The sequence below is a fragment of the Penaeus japonicus genome, unplaced genomic scaffold (assembly GCF_977035675.1).
Source record: "Penaeus japonicus unplaced genomic scaffold, GWHDUDI00000001_assembly GWHDUDI00000003, whole genome shotgun sequence".
In the NCBI taxonomy this organism is placed as follows: Eukaryota; Metazoa; Arthropoda; class Malacostraca; order Decapoda; family Penaeidae; genus Penaeus; species Penaeus japonicus.
Genome location: NW_028234405.1, coordinates 46,903,380 through 46,915,879, shown reverse-complemented (window position 1 = coordinate 46,915,879; position 12,500 = coordinate 46,903,380). Strand labels below are relative to the sequence as shown.

At 40.3% G+C, this 12,500-nt stretch overlaps 2 protein-coding genes across 2 annotated transcripts in view; one reads left to right on the top strand and one right to left on the bottom strand.

Moving 5' to 3' along the window:
- LOC122254759 (PX domain-containing protein kinase-like protein) overlaps nt 1-8,150 on the top strand; it is a 26,632-nt gene extending 18,482 nt beyond the window's left edge. Inside the window, exons 8-9 of the mRNA XM_086535013.1 lie at nt 303-375; nt 4,559-8,150. Coding sequence (XP_086391139.1) covers nt 303-375; nt 4,559-4,872 — 387 coding nt within the window. The 3' untranslated portion in view covers nt 4,873-8,150. The remainder of the gene's footprint in view (nt 1-302; nt 376-4,558) is intronic.
- Nucleotides 6,188-12,500, bottom strand: part of LOC122254793 (glutamate receptor ionotropic, kainate 2-like) — a gene marked incomplete in the record, with an annotated part of 86,200 nt that continues 79,887 nt past the window's right edge. Inside the window, 2 exon segments of the mRNA XM_086533537.1 lie at nt 6,188-8,533; nt 9,546-9,698. Of these exon segments, the coding sequence (XP_086389663.1) occupies nt 8,378-8,533; nt 9,546-9,698 (309 nt within the window).

Sequence of the window (12,500 nt, the reverse complement as noted above, 5' to 3'; positions counted from 1 at the left end):
TCTCTCTCTCTCAATCTCTCTCTCTTTCTCTCTCTTTCTCTCTCTTTTTCTCTCTTTTTCTCAACAGAATACATGGTCAATCATAAAGATGGACTGTGCAGTAAGAAATAAAATATATGAAAGATGCCTAACAAATAAAATCATAGTTTATAAATTGATGCAAAGAGTCTGTGAATGATTTTAAACTGAACTGGGGATAAAACTTTTTAGACTGAATCCCATTTAGGGTTAGCTTTAATTTCTCTTCTGCTGTTGGAACTCTCAAACTTCCATCCTTTTGAAGTCTCCGTTCTCTGTTCCAGCATTTACTTGCCGACACAAATGGCGTCATATCGGATTCCCAAAGATCGTCGGAAGACACCAGTCCTAGTCCTGGTAAGTTACCTCAACTCACACCTCTACAAGTGACGACATTTATACAGCGTCCTGTGCATGCTTGTTTTGCCTTTAAACTTATGTAGTGACTTGGATTCATAAAGAAAATGTCGCTAATGATACAGTATTTTTAAATGGCTAGTGATTATTTTGGTAATCCGAATTTGAATAGTGTGCCTTTTTTTAAATTTGTTTTTGTTTTTTGTGTTGAAGTGTCATAATGACTAGCATGCTTTCGTCTTTTAGTTCATTTTGTACGGATCCCTTAAGATTTAACCCCCCCCCCCCCTTGCATACGGGTACAGAAAAAAATGAAAACCTTAAATTTCTTTTCTTTATCATTCATTTTAAAATGACCGAGCATACTAAGAAACGCAAAACGTTCCTCTGTTCACTCACTGTACAACTTTGCAATGAAGCATTCATGCATAAGCAGAAGGCCAAGGATGCACCAGTGTCGTAAAGAATACTTTGCTGTCTCACTTAAACAGCCAGTGTACCAGATATTATTCTCCTTATTACCAATGGACTCCCTGACCACTTCCCCATCCTTATTTAGAGTGAAAGGGTTATGGATGTAGAAAGAAGGGTGGAGAGTACCAGAATTTAGAAGGGCAGGGGGTTGGGAATGGTTGGAGATAGAGTAAAGGAGGTTAGGCTTATCTTCAAGACTTGGGTAATTTTGGCAGGTGTCCAAGTGGCACTCTGGCAGCAATTAAAGCAGTTTCTGTCGTGCTGGATCTTTAAATGAGAGTATAGAATTTCAATATCGTTCTTTTCATATAATATGGTATTCTTACATCTTAACCACAAACCACCAGATCAAATTTTGAAAGCCAGAACAGTTGTGGGTGTGGATTATTATTATTATTGTTATTATTATTATTATTATTATTATTATTATTATATATATATATATATATATATATATATATATATATATATATGTATATATATATATATATATATATATATATATATATGTGTGTGTGTGTGTGTGTATGTGTGTGTGTGTGTGTGTGTGTGTGTGTGTGTGTGTGTGTGTGTGTGTGTGTGTGTGTGTGTGTGTGTGTGTGTGTGTGTGTGTGTGTGTCTGTCTGTGTGTGTGTTATTTATTTATCTATTTATTTATTTTACCAATTTTTTAAATCACAATTATTTGCCAAAATCACTGTAAAATCAATTAAATCTGGAAGAATTTCTTCAGTTTTCAACATGTGTCTGTCTTGAGTGTTTTTGGTGGTACCTTAACCCACACAGGACGGGTGGTACAGCATGTGTACCGCGCATTCAAAAGCCCAGTTGCCGGGCGGTACAGTATTGTGCCAGCCATTCAATTGATTTAGGCCTAATAATTCGAACGCCCCGGCATTTGGACATTCAAGGCTAGAATTCCCCCGTCGGGAATGGGTTAAAAGGGAGGTATTCACTCTCATCATAATTGCTGATAGGACTGGCCTCATTATGCTCAAAAACACAATAACCAAGATGGTTTCATTCCTCTTTTTTAATATAAATATGAGAAATATGACATCAAATCTGTCTTTGTTTTTTATTGTTGTTGTTGTTGTTGTCTTTTACGAAAAGGCACAGATTTGGAGAACTTTTCCATGCATACTAAGGGCAAAATTGATAGGAAGAAATGGTCAAACATTAATGAAACCAATCCCAACTTTAGAGGTCAAACATTATGACCTGGGTAAGGGCCTGGAGATGCTCTACTTTTTACCCCAAATTCAAATAAAAGATAGAAAATGGGTATGACTTCACTAATACATTTATCAGTAAAAGTATTATAAAGATATTTTCTATATCTATAGAAATAGATATGTGATTTTTGTTGACATTTTCGACATTTTAGAATAAGCAATGATAAACAGAAAATGGTACTCCCTTCGAAGCGAAATATCAAAATTAGACATATAATTTAGTCATTAATGGCAAAAGATCATACATAAACTCCTCAATAGAGTCTGACATGAGAACTAGAAGAGGTATCTCTAAGATAAATTACTTACTGAAAATTGATAGTGCTAAAGGCCAGTTTTTGTCCAAGAACCATTTTTATAATTCAAGGCACTCTGGCACGACTTAAGAGTTAAGATATTAAAGAATGTTTGTTTTACCACATTTTATGATTTTTTTCACTCACTCTTAAGATTTTTCCTTTGCCAAAACAAATTACAAAGTATGTAGATTAAATATATGTCAGAATAATATGCACATTTTAACATATTCCTAGTATGTAAAACGTGATATTGTGTGTACATCAAGTTTTCATGTCAAAAGGGTTACTACTGTAAATATATATCCTGATTTTTTTTTTTCTGATTTTATTCCTCTTTAGGATGTAAGTATACACAGATAATTTGATAAGATACCGAAAAGAGTTGAGATATGATTTTCATCATGTGTTACATGTGATTTTTCAGTAAATCAATTATGATTTGTCTTCCAAGCCGTTGATCAACAAGGAAACACAAGATGGTTAGTATGGCAATAAGTCATATATTGTATATAGTAGCTTGATTAGCTTTCATTTCTTATCTTTGCAGTGTGGGACTTCTGATAACTTGGTGTTTGTCTTCTGTTAAAAGGGCTTCGGACTTTGGGTTACTTGCCATATTTCTTCTGTTACAAAGGCTTTGGTCGCTCTCCAATACCTTCTTTTATTTACTTTTTATTACTTTCTATTTACTTTTATTTATTTATATTTACTATTACTCTTTATTTATTTATGACAACTTTCTAATATATAATATTTTATTCCTTTGTGTATGGTTCTTTTTATACCTTGCTTGCACTTTATTTTGGTTTTGTAAGTAATAATGGGAAACATTTTGTTATGCAGTACCTTCCAGTATTCAGGAAGGAGTAGTAGCTGATTTGAAGTTAATTTTGTAAACATGAGGTTAACTATTTACTGATATTTACCGTTAACTATTTACTGTATCTGCCATCTATCCCATTACTACAAATAGGTAATCCTATCTTTTAGATATTTCACAGCCTTCCCTACTCATCCTTTCAAAACAGTACGAAAGAAAATATCTTCCATGATGACTTAGAAGCTGTATAAATACTCTGCATAAACTAATATTATTCACTAATGCTTGTGAGTGAGTCACTTTGGTAGACTGCAAGAACTATGAGAGCTGCGCCTTATGTAAAATGTCATAATTTTCCTACATATTGTCACATAATTATACGCATTGCTATTTTGAAAATCAAGATTAAGATTAGATTATAATTTGTCAAATATTTTCTGGATAGAAACCCACCCATTAGGCTGATATGCATCACAGAGAACACCCCTGTTAGACCATAAAGTAGAAAATTCAACATTCTCTAATTACGCAGAAAAAAATACATATAGCGTCTATTTGTTTTTTCTTCCTTATTATCAACATGGAATAGTGTTTTTGCCATTCACTCTCTAATGACAGAGAGAAGTTCCTTTTGTTGTTTATGCTGAAGAAAACAGCATATGTCTCCTTTTCTTTTAGATGGTGAAGGAATTGCCTTAGTATTTCATCCTCAGTGCTATGGTTCTAGAGCGCTTTTTTTTTTTTTTTTTGTTCTTTTGTTTTATGCACAGAAGTAGAGAGTTTTTAACTTATTGACTAGTACAAGCACATGCACATGCACATTCCCATGTATATGCACATACTCTCACTCTCATTCTCATTCTCACTCTCATTCTCACTCTCATTCTCACTCTCACTCTCACTCTCACTCTCACACACACACACACACACACACACACACACACACACACACACACACACACACACACACACACACACACACACACACACACACACACACACACACACACACACACACACACACACACACACACACACACACACACACACACACACACACACACACACACACACACACACACTGTTTACAAAAATGTATGTTCTTGACTAGATAAATTAATAAATTTATGATTCTAACTGTAATAATATTGATATTAAAAAGATGATAACAATTTAGATAGTATTGATGAAGAGTCTTTATTTGGAAGATAAATGTTACACTGCATTTGCTTTAAGTTGTAACGTCAAATACAATTTTGGAAATATTTTGAAAGAATGATTTTGCCACCTTATAATCTAGTATTTCTATTTATAATACTATTTCTGATGTATGAATGAGTCCTTTTACTTTACAGGTAGTGCCAGTGGGAACGCAAGTGTCTCACCATTGCTAGCGACACCACCACCACCTCCACCACCTCCACAATCCTCATCCAGTCCCAGTGTCCCAGAATCACCAGTAGGCGCTCCCCCTCCTCCACCGCCACCCCCACCCCCACCCCCACCTCCTCCCCCTCCTCCATCAGTGGCCTCGTTCCCCAGCGAAGCCCCACCACCTCCTTCAGGTCAGAGCCAAGAACGAGCCGCCTTACTCTCGTCCATCAGTGCATTCAGGAAGGACAAGCTGAAGAAGTCCACGACCAACGACCGCAGCACTCCCGTCTTGTAAGGGATCCTAAGCTTGGCGGCATTAACGCCTTCAGGAAAATCCAAGAAAGTACCTGTCTTGTAAGGGAGATTGCGTCTGCTGGTGGTATTGGCACCTTCAGGATCATCCACGGTAGTCTTCGTCTCGTAAGGGGAGACTTAGATTGGCGTATTTTAGTGAGCTCGGAAGTGAGACGTGATACAAAGAGAGAATGATGATGAATGAAGCTGCTGCAGTAGATTGACAGGCCTTGAGTGGAGACTTGATTATTGTCTATATGTGATCGAAAATGTTGTATTTTGATATCATAAAAAGAATTATATATGTGTGTATGTATATAAACAAAAAGATTGATATTATTATTTTTCTGTCGTAGTCCATGTTAATTTCTACTAATTTTTATATCCAGGTTATTTACCCAGTATCATTAAGAGTCACTCCCCTAATAGTTCTGTTTTTATTCTTTCTGTCATAGTTTCTCTTTTTATATGTTATAAAGATTTATATCTGAAGATCTGATAAAGTAACACAGGCTCAAAAGTTGTGCTGTCTGAAAACTGAATGGTTGTGTTAGCTCAATAAGATTTTTTTACTTTTTATCTAGTCAGTAGAAAGAAATACTGGTCATAAAGTTTTCCTGTTATATTAATTTTGTTATGCAACAAAATCGGAATGTATTCCAAAAGGGAATACTGGAATTATTCTTTACACATGGTGCAAAGCATTTATGACAAAATATATTACTTTTAATTCTTGTTATTATAAACCAATTCTTATTATTATATGCTTAGTTCATACTGTAAGCAATTGAAGCAAAGCAATTATGCAGACTCAAGGTAATTTGGTTAGAATTTTCCAATTTGTGATTATAGTTTGTTGAACATTTCAGAAATGATTTTGAAGTTTCATTTTCAACAAATTCCCATGACTGATTATCTGTGGAATATTAAAGAGATCACTGTTTGAGCAATGCATTTCTGTGAATAGCATGCATTTGATACGTTTGCAGATTATGTGCAAATATATGTAATAAAAAAAACTGTGTTTATTTTTAACGTCCATCACATATAGTAATTAATAACATTAGATCATTAAAGTTGGGACTTATATCTCGAATTCACACATATATAGGTATTGCCTTCTTTTGAGAGATGCAGTGATATAATTTGTTTGCACTGGAGCAATATGTGAGAAGCGGGAAAAAAATACTCAATACTCCTCTCATAATATATTTGAATAGAACTTTCTGAAAATATGGAAACATATAACCATTATACATCTATCAGTCTCTCTCTCTTTTCAGGATGTATTGATAAACGATGGGAAAAAAAAAACATTTTGTGTTTAAAAACTTTATTTTTTCGAGAAATACTTACACAGGCTTGAAGAATAAAACAATCCAGACGGGGAAAAACACTTACAATAATGATTCCAAGCCATTTATTAACAAGTTTCTTTTACCATCAAGTAGAAACAACGACAATATCAGGAAAGACAAGGATGAGGATGTAGTATTTCGAGAAAGAGAAATAGTGACAGTTTGAAGGTTTATGAGGCTGGCTCTTAGACACCATATCTGATGTACAAAATAACTTTGCGGAACAGCTGATCTCTTGAAGGAATCTACGAGTCGAGTCGCTTGAATCACTCGGGTGATAACAAGGAGAGGCTCTGTCTTTGTTGGAAGGGTTAACCACCTTGTATTGAAAAAAAAAGAAGAATAAAAGAAAGGAATATCGTTATTTTCACTCTTGACAACACAAACGTTCAAAGCAATATACAACATACAGCGATAGTGAATAGTGAACACCGTAAACAAATATTGATCATATACAGCATCATAAGGCCTTAGGCCCACTGGTGTCACTAAGCATAACACAAGTTTGAGAAAAATATTGCTCGTTCAACAGTGGATTTCAAACTGCAAGGGGTCTAGGAAGAAATGATATGAAGTTTTCACCAAGTTGACACTTAACATGAAATGATTTTGATAATGGAGATGAACACTAAGATATGAATAACAAGTCATTGGCGAGGTATGGAGGAAATGAAAAAAAATTAGTGTCATTAATATCAACACGTCACATATTCTATCACACACAAAGATGAGATTCCATAATAGCAAAGATGAAAAGACTTTTGATTTCAAAAGAATACTATGATCCAAAAGTTTTTTTTTTTTATAGCATTCATTTTTTTTTTTCTCTCTCTCTCTTTCTCCCTTTCCACTGAGAATCATTTTACAAAGAAAATGGCTTCAGCTTCTCGGATAGTTTCATCTTAATCCAAAAAGGTATTCATGAAATCTAAGACAGAAAATACTGATAACCTCGACGAAGAAGTTGATATAACAACAAAAAAAGTCGTTAGGAATACCTATTAATTAATGGTCACTTGCCAAGTCTATTAGCTAAAACTCTGGCTTGAGATTGTGTTTAATTAAGTCTTACACCACATACCCAGTGTATCCACTTCTAATTTCACATATGTGGTATGATTATACGTGAAGTGTAACATACCATTAACTATGAGCGTCTCGTAGCTCTTATATTGGCATGGATACACGTAAATTAAGCCACGTGGTGTGGATACACGTTAATTAAGCCACGTGGTGTGGATACACGTTAATTAAGCCACGTGGTGTGGATATACGTAAATTAAGCCACGTGATGTTTTGGTCAATTATGCGTCATTCATAGCCAATGACATTAGGCCCGTTATGGTAGCTTCAAAAGTATTATAATCCTGATCCTTAGCTTACCAAAATGAACAGATTTTCGCCACAACATGTGCGAAATAACCGTAGATGTACAATATTGGATCGTGATTTCAAACGTACGAAAAACAAGAAACTTCGGACAATTATTTCCGCAGATCTCACAAACAATGTATGAACTTCTGTACCAAAACTTCAGTAACATCAAACAAACCCGATAACATATCCGGTAGATTATTTCAATAACATCTGAATGAGTATAGTCGTTAAAAAAAAGGGTTTGTAACCTTCAGGTCTAATCAATTCCTCAAACTCCCATAAGCTAGAGGCGAAAGACCTAGAAGTTTATACAACAAAAATAACCATTGTTCATACATGCGGTACATACACATATATGTACGCACGTATATATACATATATATCCATATATACACAGATCCATGAAGTGCACAAAGCCTGCAGCTCCTTGCAACAATGCAAACCGAGCCTATCCGCCGGCTTGCACGCTCTCTTCGGCCACGTGCTGACCCCTTGCTCTCCTGGCCTGTCTTTGGCGAGAGTAAAAAAAAAGAAGAAAAAAAAAGCCTCTCGGTGACACAGCACGAGGAGGAAAAATTCAGAATTCCGACTGAGCACAGATATGTTCTGAATGACCGCCATTGCATTTCACAAGTTGGCTACGAGGGAGGAGGAGGAGGAGGAGGAGGAGGAGGAGGTGGGGGCTCGTAGCAAGCAAGAAATCGGCCATTGGTCGGGGTGATGATAGTCGACGACTGTCGTGACGTCAGAGCCTGACGTCACTTCCGGTAATCAGGTGAGTGGATTTCTGCAATTGTAAACATCCGAACCGTACATGTTGTCAACCGCTGCCGTCTCTGATTCCGCTTTCTTCCGAACGGGTTTAGTCGAGCCTTTGCATTGGAAGACGAAGCATAGCTCTTCACTCAGGACTATAAATAGCGATTTCTGTTGGAGAAGTGATAAAGACGTTTAGAGTTGGTAATGTTATCGTATTCGTCATTTTGTTAATCAAGATTATTATTACTTGTGTTAACATGTGGTTTTCTTTCTCTATTTTTCTCCCACCTCTTTATCTCTCTCTCTCTCTTTCTCTCTCTCTCTCTCTCTCTCTCTCTCTCTCTCTCTCTCTCTCTCTCTCTCTCTCTCTCCTCTCTCTTCCTCTCTCTCTCTCTCTCTCTCTCTCTCTCTCTCTCTCTCTCTCTCTCTCTCTCTCTCTCTCTCTCTCTCTCTCTCTCTCTCTCTCTCTCTCTCTCTCTCTCTCTCTCTCTCTCTCTCTCTTCATTCCCCTCTTTCTCTCTCTTCATTCCCCTCTTTCTCTCTCTCCACCCCACCCTCTCTCTCTCTTCACCCCCCCCCCTTTCTATTCACCCTTTTTCTCTCTCTTCACCCCTCTCTCTCTCTCCTTATTCTCTTTCTTCCCCGCTCATTCTCTCTTTGTCACCCGTCATTCCCTCTTTCTCTCCTCATTCTCTCTCTTTTCTCTTTTCCTTCCTCCCTCCTTCGCCCTCTCCTTATCCCTTCATTCCTCCCTCCCGCCCCTCTCCCTCTCTCCCTATCCCTCTTCCTCTCTCTCTCTCTCTCTCTCTCTCTCTCTCTCTCTCTCTCTCTCTCTCTCTCTCTCTCTCTCTCTCTCTCTCTCTCTCTCTCTCTCTCTCTCTCTCTCTCTCTTTCTCCCTCTCTCTTTCTCCCTCTCTCTCTCTCTCTCTCTCTCTCCCTCTCCCTCTCCCTCTCCCTCTCCCTCTCCCTCTCCCTCTCTCTCTCTCTCTCTCTCTCTCTCTCTTTCTCTATTTCTCACACCCTCTTCCTCACCCTCACCCCCTAGCCCCATCCCTCCCTCCCTCCCACCCTCATCCCCACCCACACCCTCACCCCCTCACCCCCTACCCCATCCCTCCCTCCCACCCTCACCCTCACCCTCACACCCTCACACCCTCAGCCTCACTGTCCAGCCACGTACCTCGTCCTCCTTGGCTATATCCCAGCAATAGAGGACAAACTCCCCTAACGCCACGACGAGCGCTAAGCCCATGCCGCCTATGAGAACCACGAAGACGCCGCCCACGTTCGGAAGGTTCAGCTCACTCGCCATACTGCTTCCGCCCGCTTCTTCCTGTTGGGAGATTCAGGTTAATATTCAGATTGAGATTATGTTAAGATTCAGGTTAATAAGTGAGAGGCGTGTGGGAGGTATTTGGTATGTGGGTTCAAGTCATGTGAGAGGCATGTGGTATGTGGGTTCAAGTCATGTGAGAGGCATGTGGTATGTGGGTTCAAGTCATGTGAGAGGCATGTGGTATGTGGGTTCAAGTCATGTGAGTGGCATGTGGTATGTGGGTTCAAGTCATGTGAGAGGCATGTGGTATGTGGGTTCAAGTCATGTGAGTGGCATGTGGTATGTGGGTTCAAGTCATGTGAGAGGCATGTGGTATGTGGGTTCAAGTCATGTGAGTGGCATGTGGTATGTGGGTTCAAGTCATGTGAGAGGCATGTGGTATGTGGGTTCAAGTCATGTGAGTGGCATGTGGTATGTGGGTTCAAGTCATGTGAGTGGCATGTGGTATGTGGATTCAAGTCATGTGAGAGGCATGTGGTATGTGGGTTCAAGTCGTGTGAGAGGCATGTGGTATGTGGGTTCAAGTCATGTGAGAGGCATGTGGTATGTGGGTTCAAGCCATGTGAGAGGCATGTGGTATGTGGGTTCAAGTCATGTGAGAGGCATGTGGTATGTGGGTTCAAGTCGTGTGAGAGGGCATTTGGTATGTGGGTTCAAGTCATGTGAGAGGCATGTGGTATGTGGGTTCAAGTCATGTGAGAGGCATGTGGTATGTGGGTTCAAGTCATGTGAGACGCATGTGGTATGTGGGTTCAAGCCATGTGAGAGGCATGTGGTATGTGGGTTCAAGCCATGTGAGAGGCATGTGGTATGTGGGTTCAAGTCATGTGAGAGGCATGTGGTATGTGGGTTCAAGTCGTGTGAGAGGGCATTTGGTATGTGGGTTCAAGTCATGTGAGAGGCATGTGGTATGTGGGTTCAAGTCATGTGAGACGCATGTGGTATGTGGGTTCAAGCCATGTGAGAGGCATGTGGTATGTGGGTTCAAGCCATGTGAGAGGCATGTGGTATGTGGGTTCAAGTCATGTGAGAGGCATGTGGTATGTGGGTTCAAGTCATGTGAGAGGGCATTTGGTATGTGGGTTCAAGTCATGTGAGAGGCATGTGGTATGTGGGTTCAAGTCATGTGAGAGGCATGTGGTATGTGGGTTCAAGTCATGTGAGAGGCATGTGGTATGTGGGTTCAAGTCGTGTGAGAGGGCATTTGGTATGTGGGTTCAAGTCATGTGAGACGCATGTGGTATGTGGGTTCAAGCCATGTGAGAGGCATGGGGTATGTGGGTTCAAGCCATGTGAGAGGCATGTGGTATGTGGGTTCAAGTCATGTGAGAGGCATGTGGTATGTGGGTTCAAGTCGTGTGAGAGGCATGTGGTATGTGAGTTCAAGCCATGTGAGAGGCATGTGGTATGTGGGTTCAAGCCATGTGAGAGGCATGTGGTATGTGGGTTCAAGTCATGTGAGAGGCATGTGGTATGTGGGTTCAAGTCGTGTGAGAGGTATTTGGTATGTGGGTTCAAGTCATGTGAGAGGCATGTGGTATGTGGGTTCAAGTCATGTGAGAGGCATGTGGTATGTGGGTTCAAGTCATGTGAGAGGCATGTGGTATGTGGGTTCAAGTCATGTGAGAGGCATGTGGTATGTGGGTTCAAGTCGTGTGAGAGGTATTTGGTATGTGGGTTCAAGTCATGTGAGAGGCATGTGGTATGTGGGTTCAAGTCATGTGAGAGGCATGTGGTATGTGGGTTCAAGTCATGTGAGAGGCATGTGGTATGTGGGTTCAAGTCATGTGAGAGGCATGTGGTATGTGGATTCAAGTCATGAGAGAGGCATGTGGTATGTGGGTTCAAGTCATGTGAGAGGCATGTGGTATGTGGGTTCAAGTCATGTGAGAGGCATGTGGTATGTGGGTTCAAGTCGTGTGAGAGGTATTTGGTATGTGGGTTGGGGTTGGTTTTGAGTCTTTTGAAAGGCAGTCAAAAGTGGCATGAGGGTTGATGGGAAGAATGTAATTAGGCATTTTCTTTTCTTTTCTTTTTTTTTCCTTTTTTTTTTTTTTTTTTTTTTGCTGTTGTATCTGCTATGTTCATGTTGCTACAGCTTGTTGTTGCAACATCCTTCTCGTTCTCTCTCCTGTCCTCCCTCTTTTTCTCTTTTTCTTTCGCTCCCTCCCTCCTCCTCTCCGTCTTTCCCTCCCTCCCTCCTTATTTTCCCCTCTCATTCCTTCCCTGCCATTCCTCTTTTCCTCCCTCCCTCCCTCCCTCCCTCCCCCTTCCCCTGCCCTCTGCGCTCCTTCCTTCCTATCTCCCTTCCTCCTTCCTTCCCTCCCTCCCTCTCGCCTCTCCCTCCCCATCTCCCTTTCTTTCTTCCTTCCTTCCTTCATCCCTCTCCCTCTCCCTTTTTCCCTCCCTATCTCTCTTTCTCTCTTTCATCCTTCCTTCATCCTTCCTTCAATCCATCCCTCCCTCCCTCTTCCTCTCTCTCTCTCTCTCTCCTCCCTCCTTTCTTCCTTCATTCCTCCCTCTCTTTCTCCTTTACCCGCACCCTCACTTCCTCCCTCCTTCTTTTCTTCCCTCCCTCTCTCCCTCCCTCCCTCCCCCTCTCCTCCTCCCTCTATCCCTCCCTCCCTTCCCCAACCTTCCTCTCTCCCTCCTTCCTAGTACCCTCCCATCCTCCCTCTATCCCTCCCTCCCTTCCCATCCCCTCCTCTCTCCCTCCTTCCTAGTACCCTCACCCCCCCCTCCTGATGCGTTACAACTTCTAATAACAACAAAATCAACAATAACAATACCATCAAAAGA